This window comes from Eucyclogobius newberryi, unplaced genomic scaffold, assembly GCF_026437365.1.
Source record: "Eucyclogobius newberryi isolate DKJ021-1_F unplaced genomic scaffold, fEucNew1.0.hap1 SCAF_22, whole genome shotgun sequence".
NCBI classification, from domain to species: Eukaryota; Metazoa; Chordata; class Actinopteri; order Gobiiformes; family Gobiidae; genus Eucyclogobius; species Eucyclogobius newberryi.
The window spans coordinates 27,086,639-27,107,925 of record NW_027315857.1 but is presented as its reverse complement, the minus strand read 5'-3'; the positions used below and the strand labels follow the sequence as shown (position 1 = coordinate 27,107,925).

The window sequence follows — 21,287 nt, the reverse complement described above, 5'->3', positions numbered from 1 at the left end:
CACAAACGTCTCACGCTCACGTCCAGCTTCACAAACGTCTCACGCCCACGTCCAGCTGCACAAACGTCTCACGTCCAGCTGCACAAACGTCTCACGCTCACGTCCAGCTGCACAAACGTCTCACGCTCACGTCCAGCTGCACAAACGTCTCACGCTCACGTCCAGCTTCACAAACGTCTCACGCTCACGTCCAGCTGCACAAACGTCTCACGTCCAGCTTCACAAACGTCTCACGCTCACGTTCAGCTTCACAAACGTCTCACGCTCACGTCCAGCTTCACAAACGTCTCACGCCCACGTCCAGCTGCACAAACGTCTCACGTCCAGCTGCACAAACGTCTCACGTCCAGCTGCACAAACGTCTCACGTCCAGCTGCACAAACGTCTCACGCTCACGTCCAGCTGCACAAACGTCTCACGCCCACGTCCAGCTGCACAAACGTCTCACGTCCAGCTTCACAAACGTCTCACGCTCACGTTCAGCTTCACAAACGTCTCACGCCCACGTCCAGCTTCACAAACGTCTCACGCTCACGTCCAGCTTCACAAACGTCTCACGCCCACGTCCAGCTTCACAAACGTCTCACGCCCACGTCCAGCTGCACAAACGTCTCACGTCCAGCTGCACAAACGTCTCACGCTCACGTCCAGCTGCACAAACGTCTCACGCTCACGTCCAGCTGCACAAACGTCTCACGCTCACGTCCAGCTTCACAAACGTCTCACGCTCACGTCCAGCTGCACAAACGTCTCACGTCCAGCTTCACAAACGTCTCACGCTCACGTTCAGCTTCACAAACGTCTCACGCCCACGTCCAGCTTCACAAACGTCTCACGCTCACGTCCAGCTTCACAAACGTCTCACGCTCACGTTCAGCTTCACAAACGTCTCACGCCCACGTCCAGCTTCACAAACGTCTCACGCCCACGTCCAGCTGCACAAACGTCTCACGTCCAGCTTCACAAACGTCTCACGCTCACGTCCAGCTGCACAAACGTCTCACGTCCAACTGCATAAACGTCTCACGTCCAGCTGCACAAACGTCTCACGCTCGCGTCCAGCTTCACAAACGTCTCACGCCCACGTCCAGCTGCACAAACGTCTCACGTCCAGCTGCACAAACGTCTCACGTCCAGCTGCACAAACGTCTCACGCTCACGTCCAGCTGCACAAACGTCTCACGCTCACGTCCAGCTGCACAAACGTCTCACGCTCACGTTCAGCTTCACAAACGTCTCACGCCCACGTCCAGCTTCACAAACGTCTCACGCCCACGTCCAGCTTCACAAACGTCTCACGCCCACGTCCAGCTTCACAAACGTCTCACGCTCACGTCCAGCTTCACAAACGTCTCACGCTCACGTCCAGCTGCACAAACGTCTCACGTCCAGCTTCACAAACGTCTCACGCTCACGTTCAGCTTCACAAACGTCTCACGCTCACGTCCAGCTTCACAAACGTCTCACGCCCACGTCCAGCTGCACAAACGTCTCACGTCCAGCTGCACAAACGTCTCACGCTCACGTCCAGCTGCACAAACGTCTCACGCTCACGTCCAGCTGCACAAACGTCTCACGCTCACGTCCAGCTTCACAAACGTCTCACGCTCACGTCCAGCTGCACAAACGTCTCACGTCCAGCTTCACAAACGTCTCACGCTCACGTTCAGCTTCACAAACGTCTCACGCTCACGTCCAGCTTCACAAACGTCTCACGCCCACGTCCAGCTGCACAAACGTCTCACGTCCAGCTGCACAAACGTCTCACGTCCAGCTGCACAAACGTCTCACGTCCAGCTGCACAAACGTCTCACGCTCACGTCCAGCTGCACAAACGTCTCACGCCCACGTCCAGCTGCACAAACGTCTCACGTCCAGCTTCACAAACGTCTCACGCTCACGTTCAGCTTCACAAACGTCTCACGCCCACGTCCAGCTTCACAAACGTCTCACGCTCACGTCCAGCTTCACAAACGTCTCACGCTCACGTTCAGCTTCACAAACGTCTCACGCCCACGTCCAGCTTCACAAACGTCTCACGCCCACGTCCAGCTGCACAAACGTCTCACGTCCAGCTTCACAAACGTCTCACGCTCACGTCCAGCTGCACAAACGTCTCACGTCCAGCTTCACAAACGTCTCACGCTCACGTCCAGCTTCACAAACGTCTCACGCCCACGTCCAGCTTCACAAACGTCTCACGCTCATGTTCAGCTTCACAAACGTCTCACGCCCACGTCCAGCTTCACAAACGTCTCACGCTCACGTTCAGCTTCACAAACATCTCACGCCCACGTCCAGCTGCACAAACGTCTCACGTCCAGCTTCACAAACGTCTCACGCTCACGTCCAGCTGCACAAACGTCTCACGTCCAGCTGCACAAACGTCTCACGTCCAGCTGCACAAACGTCTCACGTCCAGCTGCACAAACGTCTCACGCTCACGTCCAGCTTCACAAACGTCTCACGCCTACGTCCAGCTGCACAAACGTCTCACGTCCAGCTGCACAAACGTCTCACGTCCAGCTGCACAAACGTCTCACGTCCAGCTGCACAAACGTCTCACGCTCACGTCCAGCTTCACAAACGTCTCACGCCTACGTCCAGCTGCACAAACGTCTCACGTCCAGCTGCACAAACGTCTCACGTCCAGCTGCACAAACGTCTCACGTCCAGCTGCACAAACGTCTCACGTCCAGCTGCACAAACGTCTCACGCTCACGTCCAGCTGCACAAACGTCTCACGCTCACGTCCAGCTGCACAAACGTCTCATTTTGACGTCCGCTCATGAACTATCAGATCATTATTATCATGATTATGATTATGAGCTGCAGGTGGAGGAGGAGTGTGAGAACCCTCACTCGGTGGAGAGAGTCTCTGTGGGAAAGTGTCCGCTCAAGTGGGGCCAGTCGCTCTACATCCTGGGGAATCTTCTGTCCGAGGTGAGCGTTCTGTCGCCACGGCAACGCCAAAGCAAGCTCATTTCCTAGTGTGATGTCATCAATCACAAACAGGAAGTACAATTATAAACTTGAAAACATGGGATCAAATTTTTATACTTTTTAGCCAAATTTGAAAAGTTTTTCTCTTAGTCCAGCCTGTAGGGGGCGGAGTAGCCTGTAGGGGGCGGAGTAGCCTGTAGGGGGCGGAGTAGCCTGTAGGGGGCGGAGTAGCCTGTAGGGGGCGGAGTAGTCCAGCCTGTAGGGGGCGGGGTAGTCCAGCCTGTAGGGGGCGGAGTAGCCTGTAGGGGGCGGAGTAGCCTGTAGGGGGCGGAGTAGCCTGTAGGGGGCGGAGTAGTCCAGCCTGTAGGGGGCGGGGTAGTCCAGCCTGTAGGGGGCGGAGTAGTCCAGCCTGTAGGGGGCGGAGTAATGGCGCTAAAGGAAGTGTCTCTGCTGCAGGGTTTTCTTGCTCCGGGAGAAGTCGACCCTTTGAACCGGCGCTTTTCCACCACCCCCAAACTGGATGTGGTCGTCCAAGGTCAGAGCCACGACCTTTTTATCGTTCCGTCTGTGTTTTTATCGTTTCTGTGTTTTTATCGTTGTGTTTTTATCGTTCCGTCTGTATTTTTATCGTTGTGTTTTTATCGTTCCGTCTGTATTTTTATCGTTGTGTTTTTATCGTTGTGTTTTTATCGTTCCGTCTGTATTTTTATCGTTGTGTTTTTATCGTTCCGTCTGTGTTTTTATCGTTGTGTTTTTATCGTTCCGTCTGTATTTTTATCGTTGTGTTTTTATCGTTCCGTCTGTGTTTTTATCGTTGTGTTTTTATCGTTCCGTCTGTGTTTTTTAGTGTCCGTTTTGGCCGAGACGGAGGAGATTAAGGAGCTTCTGTCCAAGAGCGGCATCGATGTGGAGACTGTGGCGGACATTCACCCCATCCACGTGCAGCCGTCCAGAGTGCTCAGCCACATCTACGCCCGGCTCGGTACGTCCCGCCCTCTCATTCTGACCCCGCCCTCTCATTCTGACCCCGCCCTCTCATTCTGACCCCGCCTTCTCATTCTGACCCGCCCTCTCATTCTGACCCGCCCTCTCATTCTGACCCGCCCTCTCATTCTGACCCGCCCTCTCATTCTGGCCCACCCTCTAGCGCACGTCCCGCCAGGTTAGCTTGGTGACAGGTTAGTTTTGTGACAGGTTAGCATCGCGACAGGTTAGCGTCGCGACAGGTTAGCGTCGCGACAGGTTAGCTTTAGTGCTTTTTCTGACCCGTGTTTCAGGTCGTAACCCGTGTGTTTCAGGTCGTAACCCGTGTGTTGTGTGTTTCAGGTCGTAACCCGTGTGTCGTGTGTTTCAGGTCGTAACCCGTGTGTTGTGTGTTTCAGGTCGTAACCCGTGTGTTGTGTGTTTCAGGTCGTAACCCGTGTGTTGTGTGTTTCAGGTCGTAACCCGTGTGTTGTGTGTTTCAGGTCGTAACCCGTGTGTTGTGTGTTTCAGGTCGTAACCCGTGTGTTGTGTGTTTTCAGGTCGTAACCCGTGTGTCGTGTGTTTCAGGTCGTAACCCGTGTGTTGTGTGTTTTCAGGTCGTAACCCGTGTGTTGTGTGTTTTCAGGTCGTAACCCGTGTGTTGTGTGTTTCAGGTCGTAACCCGCGCCTGGGCCTGACCGGGCGCCCCTACAGGAGGATCGGAGTCCTGGGGACGTCCAAGTTCTACATCATCAGAAACACCATGTTCTCCTTCACGCCGCAGGTAGAACGAGACGCAAACATGTTCAACAGAAATAACGGTTAGACTATCGAACGCTAAAATAATCTTTAGTTTAAGCTCTAATTTAGATTTATTTTGACCTTAACAACTTTTTGACCTTTTGTGCGTAAACATGGTGAGTGCAGTTCATCGACCATCAGCAGTTCTACATCGCCCTGGACAACAAGATGATCGTGGAGATGCTGCGGACGGAGATTGCGTACCTTGCCTCGCGCTGGAGGATGACTGGGCGACCCACCGTCACCTTCCCCATCTCGCAGTCCATGCTCAGTGAGGACCCAGTCGGATCTGTGGAGACGCTGACCCGGCGCCCGCGGTGATAACCGTCTGTTCTGATCCGCAGCCGAGGACCGCGCCAACCTGGACCCGGCCGTGCTGGCCACGCTCAAGAAACTGCAGGACGGATACTACGGCGGAGCCAGGTCACGCCCACAAGTGTTCAGATGTGTCAAGTGTTGAGCAAAGTGTTGGGCGGACCTGTGTGAAGTGTTGTCAAGTGTTGTGAAGTGTTGAGCCAAGTGTTGTGAAGTGTTGAGCCAAGTGTTGTGAAGTGTTGAGCCAAGTGTTGAGCATGTTAGAGGGTGGAGCATGAACGGCCTCTGAACACGCCCACAGACTGAGTAGCAGGAGAAGAAGAACCATGCTTCCTTCAGTACTGCTCAGCGCCTGTAGAGGACACTAAAAGACACCAGAAGTGAAGGCTCGTTTGGATATATTTCAAAACAATTTAAATATAGTTGTGACGCATGTTTTGGGCTTTTATTGGTCAATCACTGCTCGCCTTGATTTCCCTGACCGCAAAGCATCATGGGTAATGTGTGAGGCTCAGGTTCAGCTCGTCGTTCTGCTCAGACCGTCACATTTTTAACTCTGAAAAGCGATCCTCAAGAGTCCTATCCCTCCTCTGTGTCCAGGATCCAGACGGGGCGCCTGTCGGAGCTGATGACCACTTCCTGCTTCGCCCACCTCAGTTTCCTGGACGGTAAGGTTCCCAGCGGCATGGCCCGCCCCGACGACGAGGACGATGGCGAGGATGGCTACGTGCATGAGTTACGCTGTGACGACGGTAAGAGACACACGGCCCTGCATTTGGGAGCAAAGGTCAGGCGTCGCAAGGTCAGGCGTCTTGTTTCATACCACGTGTTCGCGATCGAGACTCTGACTCTTTCTCCCACCTTCACACGGCCAACGACTGCAAAAATGTCTATATTCTGTTCTGTCTCATGCCAATGAAGTCTATTTTAATCCCAAATCTTTGCCTAAAACAAGCAGAACATGCAAAATACAACAATATGCATGAATGGTCTTTTTGCAGTCTTAACAGTCTTTTTGACCGTTATCTACCTGAATGTCTCATGTCTGCTGATGAAACCCTTTAGAAACCCTTCAGGAATCCTTTAGAAACTCTTCCGGAACCCTCCAGGAAACCTTTAGAAACCCTCTAGGAACCCTTCCTGAACCCTTTAGAACTCTTTAGAAAGCCTTCAGGAACCCTTAAGAGAGCCTTCAGGAACCCTTAAGAGAGCCTTCAGGAACCCTTTAGAAAGCCTTCAGGAACCCTATAGGAACCCCTTAGAAATCCTTCAGGAACCCTTTAGGAACCCTTTAGGAACCCTTTAGGAACCCTTCAGGAACCCTTTAGGAACCCTTCAGGAACCCTATAGGAACCCTTCAGGAACCCTTTTGGAAACATCCAGGAACCCTTCAGAAACCTTTCAGGAACCCTATAGAAACCCATCAAAAATCCTTTAGGAACCCTTTAGAAACCCTTCAGGAACCCTATAGATACCCTTCAGGAACCCTTTAAGAAACATCCAGGAACCCTTTAGGAACCCTTCGGGAGGAACCCTTCAGGAGAACCCTTCAGTTACCCTTCAGTAGGAACCCTTTAGGAACCCTTCAGTTACCCTTTAGGAACCCTTCAGTTACCCTTTAGGAACCCTTCAGGAGGAACCCTTCAGGAGGAACCCTTCAGGAGGAACCCTTCAGGAGGAACCCTTCAGTTACCCTTCAGGAGGAACCCTTTAGGAGGAACCCTCCATGTCTGCACGTTCTCAGCTGCATGTGCATGAACTTTGGCTCGTTTCATTCTTGAGTCTTGCATAAGATTTGCACGTTTAAGGAACGTTTAAAAATGCATTTTCTTCCACTGCAGATTGTGTCAAACGTTTTAAAGCGACTTGTGCTTAAAGTGAATAGAATAACAATGACGAGGAAGAGGCGGGGCTTATCACTGTGACATCATACTTCCTGTTAGAGCTCTGGATTATTGAGAGCGATCGTTGCTACAGCGTCGAGATGAACCCGAAGAGAAAGTATCGATCTATAAGTCAGATTGTTAATGTTGAGAGTCCCGGGGTAAATTCAGGTAACGTGGGACGACTCCACGAGCATTTATCGTCCGTTTCCCTTTTACTTCACGTCTCGTTGATTGTAATGATTGGTTGTAAGTAATAAACCAAATATTTTAAAAACCTGAAAGATCCCACAGACCTCTCTCCATCGAGCCACACTTGGTTCTGCCGCTCGATGTGGATAATGTAAAGATAACGCTGTAGAGTACGACGCCGGGTGTTTCCGTTTCAGAGGCAGACGACCTGGCCCAGTATTTGGACCACCTCTTGGCCCACGCGGCCCCTAAAAATCCCAAGGCCCAGGCCGCTGCGGCGGGAGGACTGGGCCGGTTCAAGGCTGCAGCCGCCAAGACCAAAGAGATGGTGTCGCTGATGAACAAGGCCCAGGACCTGGACGTGCACAGTGAGTTCCAGACGCTGCAGGAACCCTTTGGAAACTCTTTAGAAACCTTTTAGGAACCCTTTAGAAACCCTTCAGGAACCCTTTAGAAACCCTTTAGAAACTCTTCAGAAACCTTTTAGGAACCCTTCAGGAACCCTTTAGAAACCTTTTTAGGAATCCTTTAGAAACCCTTGAGGAACCCCTTAGAAACCCCTTAGAAATCCTTTAGAAACCCTTCAGGAACCCTTTAGAAACCCTTGAGGAACCCTTTAGAACCCTTTAAGAGGCCTGTAGAAACCCTTTAGGAGCCCTTTAGGAACCTTTTTAGAAACCCTTCAGGAACCCTTTAGAAATCCTTGAGGAACCCTTTAGGAACCCTTTAGAAACTCTTTAGGAACCCTTCTGGAACCCTCTAGGAACCCTTTAGATGGCATTTAGGAACCCTTTAGAAACCCTTTAGAACCCATTTAGGAATCCTTTAGAAACCCAGTCCTGGTCCAGTCCTGGTCGTCCAGACCTCGTCCAGTCCTGGTCGTCCAGACCTGGTCCAGTCCTGGTCGTCCAGACCTCGTCCAGTCCTGGTCGTCCAGACCTGGTCCAGTCCTGGTCGTCCAGACCCGGTCCAGATCCGGTCCAGACCCGGTCCAGATCCGGTCCAGACCCGGTCCAGATCCGGTCCAGACCTGGTTCAGACCTGGTTCAGACCTGGTCCAGACCTGGTGCAGACCTGGTGCAGACCCGGTCCAGACCTTCTTGTTTCTCTCCGCAGACGTGAACATGTATCTCCCAAACAAACTGTTCAGGACGAGGCATCAGTCGCTGAACCTGAACATCTCAGAATCCTCTGCTCCACACGAGAGGCAGGTCTGTGTCTGCCTCGAGAACTCACTCCAAAAGAACTTCATAACAAAGACTGTCAATCAATCAAAATGTCAAAAAGAACTGTCAGATGTGGATCTATAGTAGACTTTATTCATAGATGCTCTTATAGTGCCAGTATTCTTATTGTGTAGTTACTCGTTCACCTCCGTAAACCCTTCAAAACGTCCTCGCACTCATGGATAACCTCTGCTGTTAGGTCCCCGAGGTTACCGTGACGACGCAGTGTGGCATCCCCAGAGACGCTTCCGGAAACATTGACTACAGTGCTCTGGTGCGGCTGCTCGAGGAGACGCCGTGTCTTCAGGACCAGGCGGACATCCTCTACATCCTCTTCAAAGACAAGTGAGCGCCGTTGCCGTGACGTCGGTCCGTCAAGACTGGCCCCGCCCCCCCAGCCGCCTCCCGCTGCTCTCTGGAGAAGCGTGGTGTGGGCGCGTGGGAGCGGGAGAGTTCCTTTGTTTCTGTTCATTGACCCGTGTCCGGCGCTTGCACTTTTTGAGTTGTCCCAGTCCTTGATCTCCTGTTTGCTCAAGTCCTCCTGGTGTTTGTTTGTCTGAGACTCTTGTGTTTTGCCTCTGGTTCTGAGAGTCCTAGTTCAGCAGAGGAACCCTTTAGAAACCCTTCAGGAACCCTTTAGAAACCCTTCAGCAACCCTTTAAAAACCCTCCAGTAACCCTTTAGAAACACTTCAAAAACCCTTCAGAAATCCTTCAGGAACCCTTTTGAAACCCTTTAGAAACCCTCCAGGAACACTTTAGAAACCCTTCAAAAACCCTTTAGAAACCCTTTAGGAACCCTTTTAGAAACCCTTCAGGAACTCTTCAGAAAACCTTTTGAAACCCCCTAGAAACTCTTCCGGAACCCTTCATAAACCCTTTAGAAACCCTTTAGAAACCCTTCAGAAACCCTTCAGAAATCCTTCAGGAACCCTTCAGAAACCCTTTAGAAACTCTTCAGAAACCCTCTTCAGAAAGACCTCACCCTCTCTTGTCCTTCAGGGGCATGGACTGGGACACGGGCCTCCATGGGAAGGGCAGCACGGTCCAGGCTCTTCTCTCGGACCTGTACGAGCGAGTGGGAGAGCTCAAACACTGGGGCCTCATCCGGATGATCTCAGGGATCCTCAAGAAGAAGGTGGAGGAGCTCGACTCGGTACGACACTCGCACCGTCTCTGTTAGATCCCTAACCCTCGATGTCTTCCATCGAGGGCTTGGCCAAAAGGAACCTCCACCAGAACCTCCACCAGAACCTTCACCAGAACCACGAGAAGGTTCTGGTAGAGTCTGGTCCCTGAAATGTTTCCAGGGGCATTTTTGTAAAAATGCAGAGAGGTTCTGAGTTGTTCTGGTTTGGCCTCCTCAGACATGTGTCCAGGGACTAGTTCCCGTTGCCTTAAAAACACGGAGCTCCACTTCCTGCTCCATTCACTCTTTTGGAGAATTAGCCGAGTCTCAGTAAATAACACCCTTGTCTCCCCCGTCTCCCCCAGGCCTGCTCAGACCTGCTGGCTCATCAGAAACACCTCACTGTGGGATTACCTCCAGAACCTCGAGAGAAAACCATCATCGCCCCAATTCCTCCAGACCAACTGTGCACTCTGATCGACGAGGCCAGTGAAGGCAACATCAGTGTGGCCATCCTCACCCAGGTACTCTCGCCTCCCTCACCCAGGTACTCTCTCGCCCCCCTCACCCGGGTACTCTCGCCCACCTCACCCAGGTACTCTCGCCCCCCTCACCCCCTCACCCGGGTACTCTCGCCCCCCTCACCCGGGTACTCTCGCCCCCCTCACCCAGGTACTCTCGCCCCCCTCTCCCAGCCCCCTCACCCGGGTACTCTCGCCCCCCTCACCCTCTCCTCACCCAGGTACTCACGCCCCCCTCACCAAGTAACCCAGTCCTGTAACGCCCTGCAACGCCCTGTAACACCATGTAAACACCATGTAAACACCATGTAAACACCATGTAAACATCATGTAAACATCATGTAAACATCATGTAAACATCATGTAAACGTCCTGTAAAACGCACCTTGGTCTCGCTGTTCGTTGCAAGTGTCGGTGCTTCCTTCTGTGACCTCTCTGACCTCTCTGACCTCAGGAGATCATGGTGTACTTGGCCATGAGCATCAGGACACAGCCGGACCTCTTCAGTGAGATGTTCCGGCTCCGGATCGGACTCATCATTCAGGTCATGGCCACGGAGCTCGCGCAGTCGCTCAACTGCTCAGGTTTAACACGCTTAACACGCTTTATCTCACCACCTGACCTCTTTACGAGCTCATATCTGACATTCTGTTCTGTGTAAACGACAACAACGATCTTAAACGCTGAGGCGTGTCTCACTTTTGTGGCGCAGGAGACGAGGCGACCGACAGCCTGATGAACACGAGTCCGTCCGAGCTGAAGAACCTGCTGCACCACATCCTCAGCGGGAAGGAGTTCGGCGTCCAGCGCAGCAGTAATGACCGCATTATCGCCCGCGCCGCCGCTCGTGTCCTTCTTCTGTGCGTGACGTTCTTGTTCTTTTGTGTTCCAGTGCGCGAGCTCGAGGCCGGCGTCAGCCCTGCCATCTCCATCCACCAGCTCGGACACACCGGCGCCACCAAGAGCGAGCGCGCCGGGATCAGCAAGCTCAAGAGCGACATGAAGATGGTGAGCGCCTGCTTTATTATTATATCATTATTATACTTTTAGGACGTCCAAAACTGGACAAAGATTCCTGGTCAAATTATACTGCAAATAAGTCAAGGTAGCTCAGTTTAACCCTGTTCTCACACCGTTCCTCGTCACAAACTCGAATGGAGCACGTTCAGCTTCATTCACACTGAAGTCCTCTCCCCTCCGAGCCTCAGAAACACTACGTTCTGAATCTCCTCGATCTGTGATGTCATAGTCGATCTGTGATGTCACGTTCTACCTGTGACGCGGCTCTTGAGAATCTCCTGCTGTTTTTTAGACTCGTTCTTCCTCTGATCACGATCTTTACCGCCGCGTGCTCGCACCAGGAAGCTCGTGGCTGTGTGTAATTCCCTCCGCCGCCAGTAGATGGCGTCCAAACACAGGTAGTCCCGGGGGAAACGGCAGAGAGTCTGTTCGGTTCTAAAAATATGAGATGGCAAACCAAGGGTACAAGAGCACGTTTAAAGGCTGAAAACGACACAGATAATGCAGAATATTTGTACTTGTAAGGTTAAAGTACTGAAGTATTCGCTGTAGAATCGACTACTTTGATAAGAGTCATTTTTAAATCGGCTTCAGAAATAAAACCAGAAGAGTCGAAACACAGACGATATTTTTGTGTGTCGTGTTCAGTCCAGCTGTAAAACTAAAGAAAGAACAGAACCTCGCGAACGCTACTGCAGTACATTTACTTCACTGCGTTTGTATTTACCGCGTGTACTTTTACTCTTACGGTCTCGACACGCGACTTTTCACACACGTTTGTCTGCGAAACTCGAGGGAATTGTGAGATTTTGAGTGAAAATACTTCTTTGTTTTAAGCATTTTGACGTATTTAATGTGTAAAAAGCCACAAGTTTGGAGGAGCCAAAGCCTTTGAAAATGGGGCGTGGCACTTCAGTTTGACGAACATAACAACCAAACGTGTGTCTGTTTGCAGCTGGAGCACAGATTATCTTTGCCGGACGTGAGTAAAAGTTGAAACGTGGTGAATCGTTCTGTTCGGGCTGTAATTCCATCGATTCAAACGTTCTCACAAACAGCGGGTTCTCAATCACTGGTGTGTTTCCGTGGGTTTTAATTGGCTCTTTGCCTTGTGGGGGCGTGTCTTTGTTGTAATGTGGTTGGTGTGTTTCAGGCCGAGCAGAGGTTTTCTCTGACCGACGCTTTCAAGGTGACCGAGCCGGACCTCTCGCTTTGACTTGATTTCCTTTATTCAGATCTTCTCCTGAACTCAAACCACCGCCCTTCGTCCGCTCGAGCGCAATTTACAGATCGTGTTGAAAATGTCGTGTTTTTGCCCGAAATAAATGAGATAAAAGCTGAATCTAAGAGACATGAGACAGGGACACGTGAGACAGGGACACGTGAGACAGGGACACGTGTGACAGGGACACGTGTGACAGGGACACGTGTGACAGGGACACGTGAGACAGGACACGTGAGACAGGACACGTGAGACAGGGACACGTGTGACAGGGACAAGTGTGACAGGGACAAGTGTGACAGGGACACGTGTGACAGGGACACGTGTGACAGGGACACGTGTGACAGGGACACGTGAGACAGGGACACGTGAGACAGGGACACGTGTGACAGGGACACGTGAGACAGGGACACGTGTGACGGGGACACGTGTGACGGGGACACGTGTGACGGGGACACGTGAGACAGGGACACCTGAGACAGGGACAAGTGTGACAGGGACAAGTGTGACAGGGACAAGTGTGACAGGGACACGTGAGACAGGGACACGTGAGACAGGGACACGTGAGACAGGGACACGTGTGACAGGGACACGTGTGACAGGGACATGTGAGACAGGACACGTGAGACAGGGACACGTGGGACAGGGACACGTGTGACAGGGACACGTGTGACGGGGACACGTGAGACGGGGACACGTGTGACGGGGACACGTGAGACGGGGACACGTGAGACAGGGACACCTGAGACAGGGACACGTGAGACAGGGACACGTGTGACAGGGACAAGTGTGACAGGGACAAGTGTGACAGGGACACGTGAGACAGGGACACGTGAGACAGGGACACGTGAGACAGGGACACGTGTGACAGGGACACGTGAGACAGGACACGTGAGACAGGGACACGTGAGACAGGGACACGTGTGACAGGGACACGTGAGACAGGACACGTGAGACAGGGACACGTGTGACAGGGACACGTGAGACAGGGACACGTGAGACAGGGACACGTGAGACAGGGACACCCGAGACAGGGACACCCGAGACAGGGACCTTGTGAGACAGGGACACGTGTGACAGGGACACGTGAGACAGGGACACCTGAGACAGGGACACGTGAGACAGGGACACCCGAGACAGGGACACCCGAGACAGGGACACCCGAGACAGGGACACGTGAGACAGGGACACGTGAGACAGGGACACGTGTGACAGGGACACGTGTGACAGGGACACCCGAGACAGGGACACGTGAGACAGGGACACCCGAGACAGGGACACCCGAGACAGGGACACCCGAGACAGGGACACCCGTGACAGGGACACGTGTGACAGGGACACCCGAGACAGGGACACGTGAGACAGGGACACGTGAGACAGGGACACCCGAGACAGGGACACGTGAGACAGGGACACGTGTGACAGGGACACGTGAGACAGGGACACGTGTGACAGGGACACGTGAGACAGGGACACGTGTGACAGGGACACGTGAGACAGGGACACGTGTGACAGGGACACGTGAGACAGGGACACGTGTGACAGGGACACGTGAGACAGGGACACGTGTGACAGGGACACGTGAGACAGGGACACGTGTGACAGGGACTGGGGAAGCTGCGCCACTGCAGGAAATGTGAGTTAAACCTCCAAATTAAAGCTGGACCTTTCATCAAACCTGTTCATGACAGATTTATATAGACATTGTTCCGTCAACATTCCCCCAATCTGCAATGAACCGAGAGTGAGCGGTCGTTTCTCGTGAGATTTTACATTGACCTCGCTTTGCTGTTTACTTGTTGTTTACATGTTGTTTACTTGTTGTTTTTGTGACATATTGTGTGTTTTAAACGCGTCCAAAAGCTTCTGAGGTTTAACTGTGGCTCGACTTCCCCCAGACTTTGGCCTAAGACTCTAGAATGTTCTAAATGACGTTTCTTTTCTCGTTTGACATTTGTGTGACATTTGTCTTACATTTGTCTTACATTTGTCTTACATTTGTCTTACATTTGTGTGACATTTGTCTTACATTTGTCTTACATTTGTCTTACATTTGTCTTACATTTGTGTGACATTTGTCTTACATTTGTCTTACATTTGTCTTACATTTGTCTTACATTTGTGTGACATTTGTGTGAATATTCACACGTATTTCGGCCTCTTTTTTATTCTTTTTCTTTTTAAAATATTTGAAATTGTGGCAAGTGAAAATAATAATCCAGTGGTTTTGTTTTGTGACAGGAGGCGAGACTGTCTTTCACAGATTCTGCCCTGGAGGTGAAACAAACGCTCTTCTAAACTCTTTTCATTTATTTATCGACTTGTTTTGTTTCTCTCGGATTTTCCCGCTTCAAAATTTATTTTGAAACTCTGGTTTTATTGGAGATGCGTTTCCTGTTTTGCAGATGGAGCGAAGCGTGTCTTTGACAGAATCCGTGAAGGTGAAAAAATCCTACAGGGGAGCTAACAGGGAAGCTAACAGGGAAGCTAACAGGGAAGCTAACAGGGGAGCTAACAGGGGAGCTAACAGGGGAGCTAACAGGGGAGCTAACAGGGGAGCTAACAGGGGAGCTAACAGGGGAGCTATAGGAGCTATATAACAGGGAGCTATATAACAGGGAGCTATATAACAGGGGAGCTATAGGAGCTATATAACAGGGGAGCTATATAACAGGGGAGCTATATAACAGGGGAGCTATATAACAGGGGAGCTATATAACAGGGGAGCTATATAACAGGGGAGCTATATAACAGGGGAGCTATATAACAGGGGAGCTATATAACAGGGGAGCTATATAACAGGGGAGCTATATAACAGGGGAGCTATATAACAGGGGAGCTATATAACAGGGGAGCTATAGGAGCTATATAACGGGGAGCTATAGGAGCTATATAACGGGGAGCTATAGGAGCTATATAACAGGGGAGCTATATAACAGGGGAGCTATAGGAGCTATATAACAGGGGAGCTATAGGAGCTATATAACAGGGGAGCTATATAACAGGGGAGCTATAGGAGCTATATAACAGGGGAGCTATATAACAGGGGAGCTATATAACAGGGGAGCTATATAACAGGGGAGCTATATAACAGGGGAGCTATAGGAGCTATATAACAGGGGAGCTATAGGAGCTATATAACAGGGGAGCTATATAACAGGGGAGCTATATAACAGGGAGCTATACAACAGGGGAGCTATAGGAGCTATATAACAGGGAGCTATATAACAGGGGAGCTATAGGAGCTATATAACAGGGAGCTATATAACAGGGGAGCTATAGGAGCTATATAACAGGGGAGCTATATAACAGGGAGCTATATAACAGGGGAGCTATATAACAGGGGAGCTATAGGAGCTATATAACAGGGGAGCTATAGGAGCTATATAACTGGGGAGCTATATAACTGGGGAGCTATATAACTGGGGAGCTATATAACTGGGGAGCTATATAACAGGGGAGCTATAACAGGGGAGTTAGCTGTGGCTAGCACGAGCCGGCATGCTAATTTGAAGTGTATTTTCACAACTAAACTTGATATAAATGAAATATAGCAGTATTTCAACACTTCAGGAAAACTCTTCTTTCTCATTTATTACACTTTTCAGTCTAATAAATCAGGCCAAACATAAGTTTTAGGCATAATTTACTCAAAGTCCCCTCTGTTTATTAATTATTCATAAATCCTCGTCTCAGATTAGTTTGTTCGGGTTTGATTTAGGTTTTGTTTTAAAACATTTTTAGAGTTTTAAAAAAGTGTTTTTCATTTTCTCTTTCAGTCGGAACAGTTTTTTTTCTGGCGTCGTAAGGTCAGAAAAGTCGTCGTCTGGCGCACGCGTGAACACGTTAATCCCTCTTAATTGAACGGTGGACTTAATTTGCTGAAGCTCGGGGTTTTTGAAAATACGGGCGATAAATGAGCGCTTCTTCGCTTCAATCGTGTTTTTCAGTTTTTCACAATTTTTCAGTTTTTTTTCACAGTTTTTCACAGTTTTCTTGCCTTTAACCCTCAAACTGTTTAATTTGCTGTTTAAAATGTGTTTTTAATCATTTTCTGGTCTGATTTATCGCATGCGTCTTTCTTGTGTCGACAGGAATCTTCCGGCCGTCGATTTAATCCGTTGTGTGCCTAAAATATTAAACTCTTTGTGTTTTTTCCCACAGAGTTTAATTTCGCAGTCGCTGGATTTAGACAACATCGAGTCCGGGGTGAACATCTTTACCTTTCACTTTGTCTGAATGTGTAAAAGAGGTTCAGGCTTCATCTCGGCCGTCGTCGCGCGCAACAAAAACTCACAAAGTTCAACATCTTTTTTTAACCAACTTGTTTTTTCGTAAAATCGAGACCAAATGTGGAGTTATTCAACCTCAAAGACGCCTTTTATTTCAGTTTTTTTACGTTTAAATATAATAAAAACGCAAGTGTAAAAGCCCAAAGTGTAAAAGCCCAAAGTGTAAAAGCCCAAAGTGTAAAAGCCCAAAGTGTAAAAGCCCAAAGTGTAAAAGCCCAAAGTGTAAAGTGCACATTTATAAAAACGTGACTAAAACAAGGTTTTGCTACGATCCCATTTTGGCATTTTTATTTATTTTTAATGCGACTTCCTGGTTGTAAATGATGACATTACACCTAGCACACCTAGCACACCTAGCACACTTAGCACACCTAGCACACCTAGCACACTTAGCACACTTAGCACACCTAGCACACTTAGCAATCACGTTTGTGTCACACGTTTGATCCATCAGTCGTGTCCATGGCTGGAGTCCTGCGTCCGAGCTCTGAAGATCTGACCTTTACTCTGAAGATCTGACCTTTACTCTGAAGATCTGACCTTTACTCTGAAGATCTGACCTTTACTCTGAAGGTCTGACCTTTACTCTGGACTTAAACGGGGACAAACGTCACAAACGTGAATGGGACAAATGCTACGTTTCATTTCCTTTTGTTCTTAATATTCTTGTTTTTTTTGTAATGTAAAAAACACTTTCAACTCGTGATCGTGAAACTCATTTATGTAAAAAGTCAAAAGTAATAAATCATAAAATCATATCGAGCAGACGTTACAGCACAACGGTGAGACGTTTCACCAGTCTCTCTTGGACGTCCTGTGACCGCCGCCCTCTCGCCCGCAGAGATACCGCCTGCCGTCCATCGAGTCCCTGGAAATCCCGGAGCCGTTGCCCGCGGTGAAGGACAGTCGGCACGGGCAGTGGCTGAGGCGCCGGCGGCTGGACGGAGCCCTCAACCGGGTTCCGGTCGGGTTCTATCAGAAGGTCTGGAAGATCCTGCAGAAGGTAAAACGTTCAGGGAGAAGTTTGAGCTTCTTCTGACTCTGTGGACGTTCTCATGACGTTGTGGACGTTCTCATGACCTTGTGGACGTTCTCATGACCTTGTGGACGTTCTCATGACCTTGTGGACGTTCTCATGACCTTGTGGACGTTCTCATGACCTTGTGGACGTTCTCATGACGTTGTGGACGTTCTCATGACGTGGACGTTCTCATGACTTTGTGGACGTTCTTATGACCTTGTGGACGTTCTCATGACCTTGTGGACGTTCTCATGACCTTGTGGACGTTCTCATGACCTTGTGGACGTTCTCATGACCTTGTGGACGTTCTCATGACCTTGTGGACGTTCTCATGACCTTGTGGACGTTCTCATGACGTTGTGGACGTTCTCATGACGTGGACGTTCTCATGACTTTGTGGACGTTCTTATGACCTTGTGGACGTTCTCATGACCTTGTGGACGTTCTCATGACCTTGTGGACGTTCTCATGACCTTGTGGACGTTCTCATGACCTTGTGGACGTTCTCATGACCTTGTGGACGTTCTCATGACGTGGACGTTCTCATGACTTTGTGGACGTTCTTATGACCTTGTGGACGTTCTCATGACCTTGTGGACGTTCTCATGACCTTGTGGACGTTCTCATGACCTTGTGGACGTTCTCATGACCTTGTGGACGTTCTCATGACCTTGTGGACGTTCTCATGACCTTGTGGACGTTCTCATGACGTTGTGGACGTTCTCATGACGTGGACGTTCTCATGACTTTGTGGACGTTCTTATGACCTTGTGGACGTTCTCATGACCTTGTGGACGTTCTCATGACCTTGTGGACGTTCTCATGACCTTGTGGACGTTCTCATGACGTTGTGGACGTTCTCATGACCTTCTGGACGTTCTCATGACCTTCTGGATGTTCTCATGACGTTGTGGACGTTCTCATGACCTTGTGGACGTTCTCATGACCTTGTGGACGTTCTCATGACCTTGTGGACGTTCTCATGACCTTGTGGACGTTCTCATGACCTTGTGGACGTTCTCATGACCTTCTGGACGTTCTCATGACGTTGTGGACGTTCTCATGACCTTGTGGACGTTCTCATGACCTTGTGGACGTTCTCATGACCTTGTGGACGTTCTCATGACCTTCTGGATGTTCTCATGACCTTCTGGATGTTCTCATGACGTTGTGGACGTTCTCATGACGTTGTGGACGTTCTCATGACCTTGTGGACGTTCTCATGACCTTGTGGACGTTCTCATGACCTTGTGGACGTTCTCATGACCTTGTGGAAGTTCTCATGACCTTGTGGACGTTCTCATGACCTTGTGGACGTTCTCATGACGTTGTGGACGTTCTCATGACCTTGTGGACGTTCTCATGACGTTACGTTCTAATGACGTTCTCATGACCTTGTGGACGTTCTCATGACCTTGTGGACGTTCTCATGACCTTGTGGACGTTCTCATGACCTTGTGGATGTTCTCATGACGTTGACGTTCTCATGACCTTGTGGACGTTCTCATGACCTTGTGGACGTTCTCATGACCTTGTGGACGTTCTCATGACCTTGTGGACGTTCTCATGACCTTGTGGACGTTCTCATGACCTTCTGGATGTTCTCATGACCTTGTGGACGTTCTCATGACCTTGTGGACGTTCTCATGACCTTGTGGACGTTCTCATGACCTTGTGGACGTTCTCATGACCTTCTGGACGTTCTCATGACCTTGTGGACGTTCTCATGACCTTCTGGATGTTCTCATGACCTTGTGGATGTTCTCATGACCTTGTGGATGTTCGCATGACCTTGTGGACGTTCTCATGACCTTGTGGACGTTCTCATGACCTTGTGGACGTTCTCATGACGTTGTGGACGTTCTCATGACGTTGTGGACGTTCTCATGACGTTGTGGACGTTCTCATGACCTTGTGGACGTTCTCATGACCTTGTGGACATTCTCATGACCTTGTGGACGTTCTCATGACGTTCTCATGACCTTGTGGACGTTCTCATGACGTTCTCATGACCTTGTGGACGTTCTCATGACCTTGTGGACGTTCTCATGACCTTGTGGACGTTCTCATGACCTTGTGGACGTTCTCATGACCTTGTGGACGTTCTCATGACGCGTTTGTTTCCAGTGCCACGGTTTGTCCATCGAGGGCTTCGTGCTTCCGTCCTCCACCACCAGAGAGGTCAGACCTGAATGTTCTCCGTGTTTGGCGTTCTCCTGGAGGTAACGGCCCGCTCTTTGGTTCCTCCGCAGATGACCCCGGGAGAGATCAAGTTCTCGGTTCACGTGGAGACGGTCCTGAACAGGGTTCCTCAGCCCGAGTACAGGCAGCTGCTGGTGGAGGCCATCCTGGTGCTGACCATGTTGGCCGACGTGGATATCGGCTCCATCGGCTCCATCATCCACGTGGAGAAGATCGTGCACGCCGCCAACGACATGTTTTACAAAGACCAGGTCCTCACTTTACTCCAGTTTCCTGCCACACTTTCTCCAGCTCCGGTTTAACTCAGAACGATTGACCCCCAAAACCGACTTCACCGTAAACTAATCCATTATCCAAGTTTTTTAATTAGTTTGAGTTTTTTGCCTCCAGACGCTTCATTTTTACTGCAATTTTTGTAGATTTTCCTTGAATTTTCTACCAATTTTCCTTCAAGCTTTCTGTTCAGTTTAATTACATTTTCCACTGATGTTCCAGCAAATACTTTTCATTTTGTCAATTTAAAAAAAGAAGTTTTTCACTCATTTCACACACATTTTCCTGCATCTTTTCCACAGATCTTCCCTATGTCCTCCAAATCTTCCTCCCAATGTCTTCAATAAGAATCAAAAAAATGTCCTCAATTTTCCGACACATTTCCTGCAGTTTTTTTTCTCATTTCTTTCACATTTTTGTTCACAAATTTCGAGATTTAGTCCTTTTTTGCCGCAGTTTTTTTTTCAAACAAATTTCCACAAATTTGTCTTAATTTTTTCACAAAATTTGCTCAGATTTTTCCACAATTTATCCAGCAATTCTCCTCCACATTCGACTGATTTCACGCTCTTTTCTCACATATAACTGGACTTATTGTAGCGTGTTGGACTGATGAAGGTTTGTGTCTCCGCAGAAAGACCTCGGCGCCGAAGAGTCCGTCCTGGAGCGAGATCCGTCCACCGGAGTGTGCCGCCTGCTCTACGACAGCGCCCCCAGTGGCCGCTTTGGGAGCATGACGTATCTGACCAAAGCCGTGGCGGTTTATGTCCAGGACTTTCTGCCCAGCGGCTCGTGCGCCGTCCAGTAACGAAGCGGCTTTTCGCGTGCCGACGGTTTTCGCCCTCGAGTGTGAGCGTTTCCTGCATGTTTTACCTAGCCCCGCCCCCCCGCTCTGGTTTTATTTAGCGTCGTCTCCGAGTCGAAGAAGATTCAAAAATGCCTTAAAAACAGACGAATAATAGTTTGCCGCGGCTTGAGTGAAACAAAATGGTGGATCATCAGCATTTTATGGAAAACATGAAGGGAAGCTGGGAGCGAAATTTGAGGGAACATTTTTTGAAAATCTGTGGATTTTTCTCAGATTTTTCAGTTTTTCCTTAAATTTCCCTCCCAATTTTTCTGTATGTTTTCCATAGATTTTTTCCACCCAGAACCTGTGAATCATGGTACGTTCCGGTCGTCCTCTGAGGTTGGACTTTCCCAGTTTCCCTTGTGTTATTTTCCCTTTATCTGCTCTCTGCTGCCAGAATGAAATGCGGTTCATTCTGGAGTATGATGCATTTTT

The 21,287-nt window shown here is 49.8% G+C and overlaps 1 protein-coding gene across 6 annotated transcripts in view; it reads left to right on the top strand.

The window, feature by feature from the left end:
- The window catches only part of phka1a (phosphorylase kinase, alpha 1a (muscle)), a 42,109-nt gene extending 21,298 nt beyond the window's left edge, over nucleotides 1-20,811 (top strand). Inside the window, exons 12-35 of one of the 6 annotated variants that reach the window (XM_072458580.1) lie at nucleotides 2,836-2,943; nucleotides 3,400-3,478; nucleotides 3,791-3,925; nucleotides 4,581-4,690; nucleotides 4,834-4,978; nucleotides 5,052-5,130; nucleotides 5,623-5,774; nucleotides 7,295-7,465; nucleotides 8,214-8,308; nucleotides 8,523-8,668; nucleotides 9,325-9,478; nucleotides 9,817-9,975; nucleotides 10,427-10,556; nucleotides 10,685-10,786; nucleotides 10,865-10,980; nucleotides 12,146-12,181; nucleotides 14,456-14,491; nucleotides 14,620-14,655; nucleotides 15,994-16,023; nucleotides 16,379-16,423; nucleotides 17,348-17,509; nucleotides 19,655-19,708; nucleotides 19,780-19,980; nucleotides 20,637-20,811. In XM_072458580.1, the coding sequence (XP_072314681.1) occupies nucleotides 2,836-2,943; nucleotides 3,400-3,478; nucleotides 3,791-3,925; nucleotides 4,581-4,690; nucleotides 4,834-4,978; nucleotides 5,052-5,130; nucleotides 5,623-5,774; nucleotides 7,295-7,465; nucleotides 8,214-8,308; nucleotides 8,523-8,668; nucleotides 9,325-9,478; nucleotides 9,817-9,975; nucleotides 10,427-10,556; nucleotides 10,685-10,786; nucleotides 10,865-10,980; nucleotides 12,146-12,181; nucleotides 14,456-14,491; nucleotides 14,620-14,655; nucleotides 15,994-16,023; nucleotides 16,379-16,423; nucleotides 17,348-17,509; nucleotides 19,655-19,708; nucleotides 19,780-19,980; nucleotides 20,637-20,810 (2,655 nt within the window). In that variant the 3' untranslated portion in view covers nucleotide 20,811. Of the gene's footprint in view, nucleotides 1-2,835; nucleotides 2,944-3,399; nucleotides 3,479-3,790; nucleotides 3,926-4,580; nucleotides 4,691-4,833; nucleotides 4,979-5,051; nucleotides 5,131-5,622; nucleotides 5,775-7,294; nucleotides 7,466-8,213; nucleotides 8,309-8,522; nucleotides 8,669-9,324; nucleotides 9,479-9,816; nucleotides 9,976-10,426; nucleotides 10,557-10,684; nucleotides 10,787-10,864; nucleotides 10,981-11,947; nucleotides 11,975-12,145; nucleotides 12,182-14,455; nucleotides 14,492-14,619; nucleotides 14,656-15,993; nucleotides 16,024-16,378; nucleotides 16,424-17,347; nucleotides 17,510-19,654; nucleotides 19,709-19,779; nucleotides 19,981-20,636 lie in introns of all 6 variants that reach the window. The other 5 variants (XM_072458581.1, XM_072458582.1, XM_072458583.1 and 2 more) reach the window with 5 other exon arrangements.
- Nucleotides 20,812-21,287: the final 476 nt, after the last annotated feature.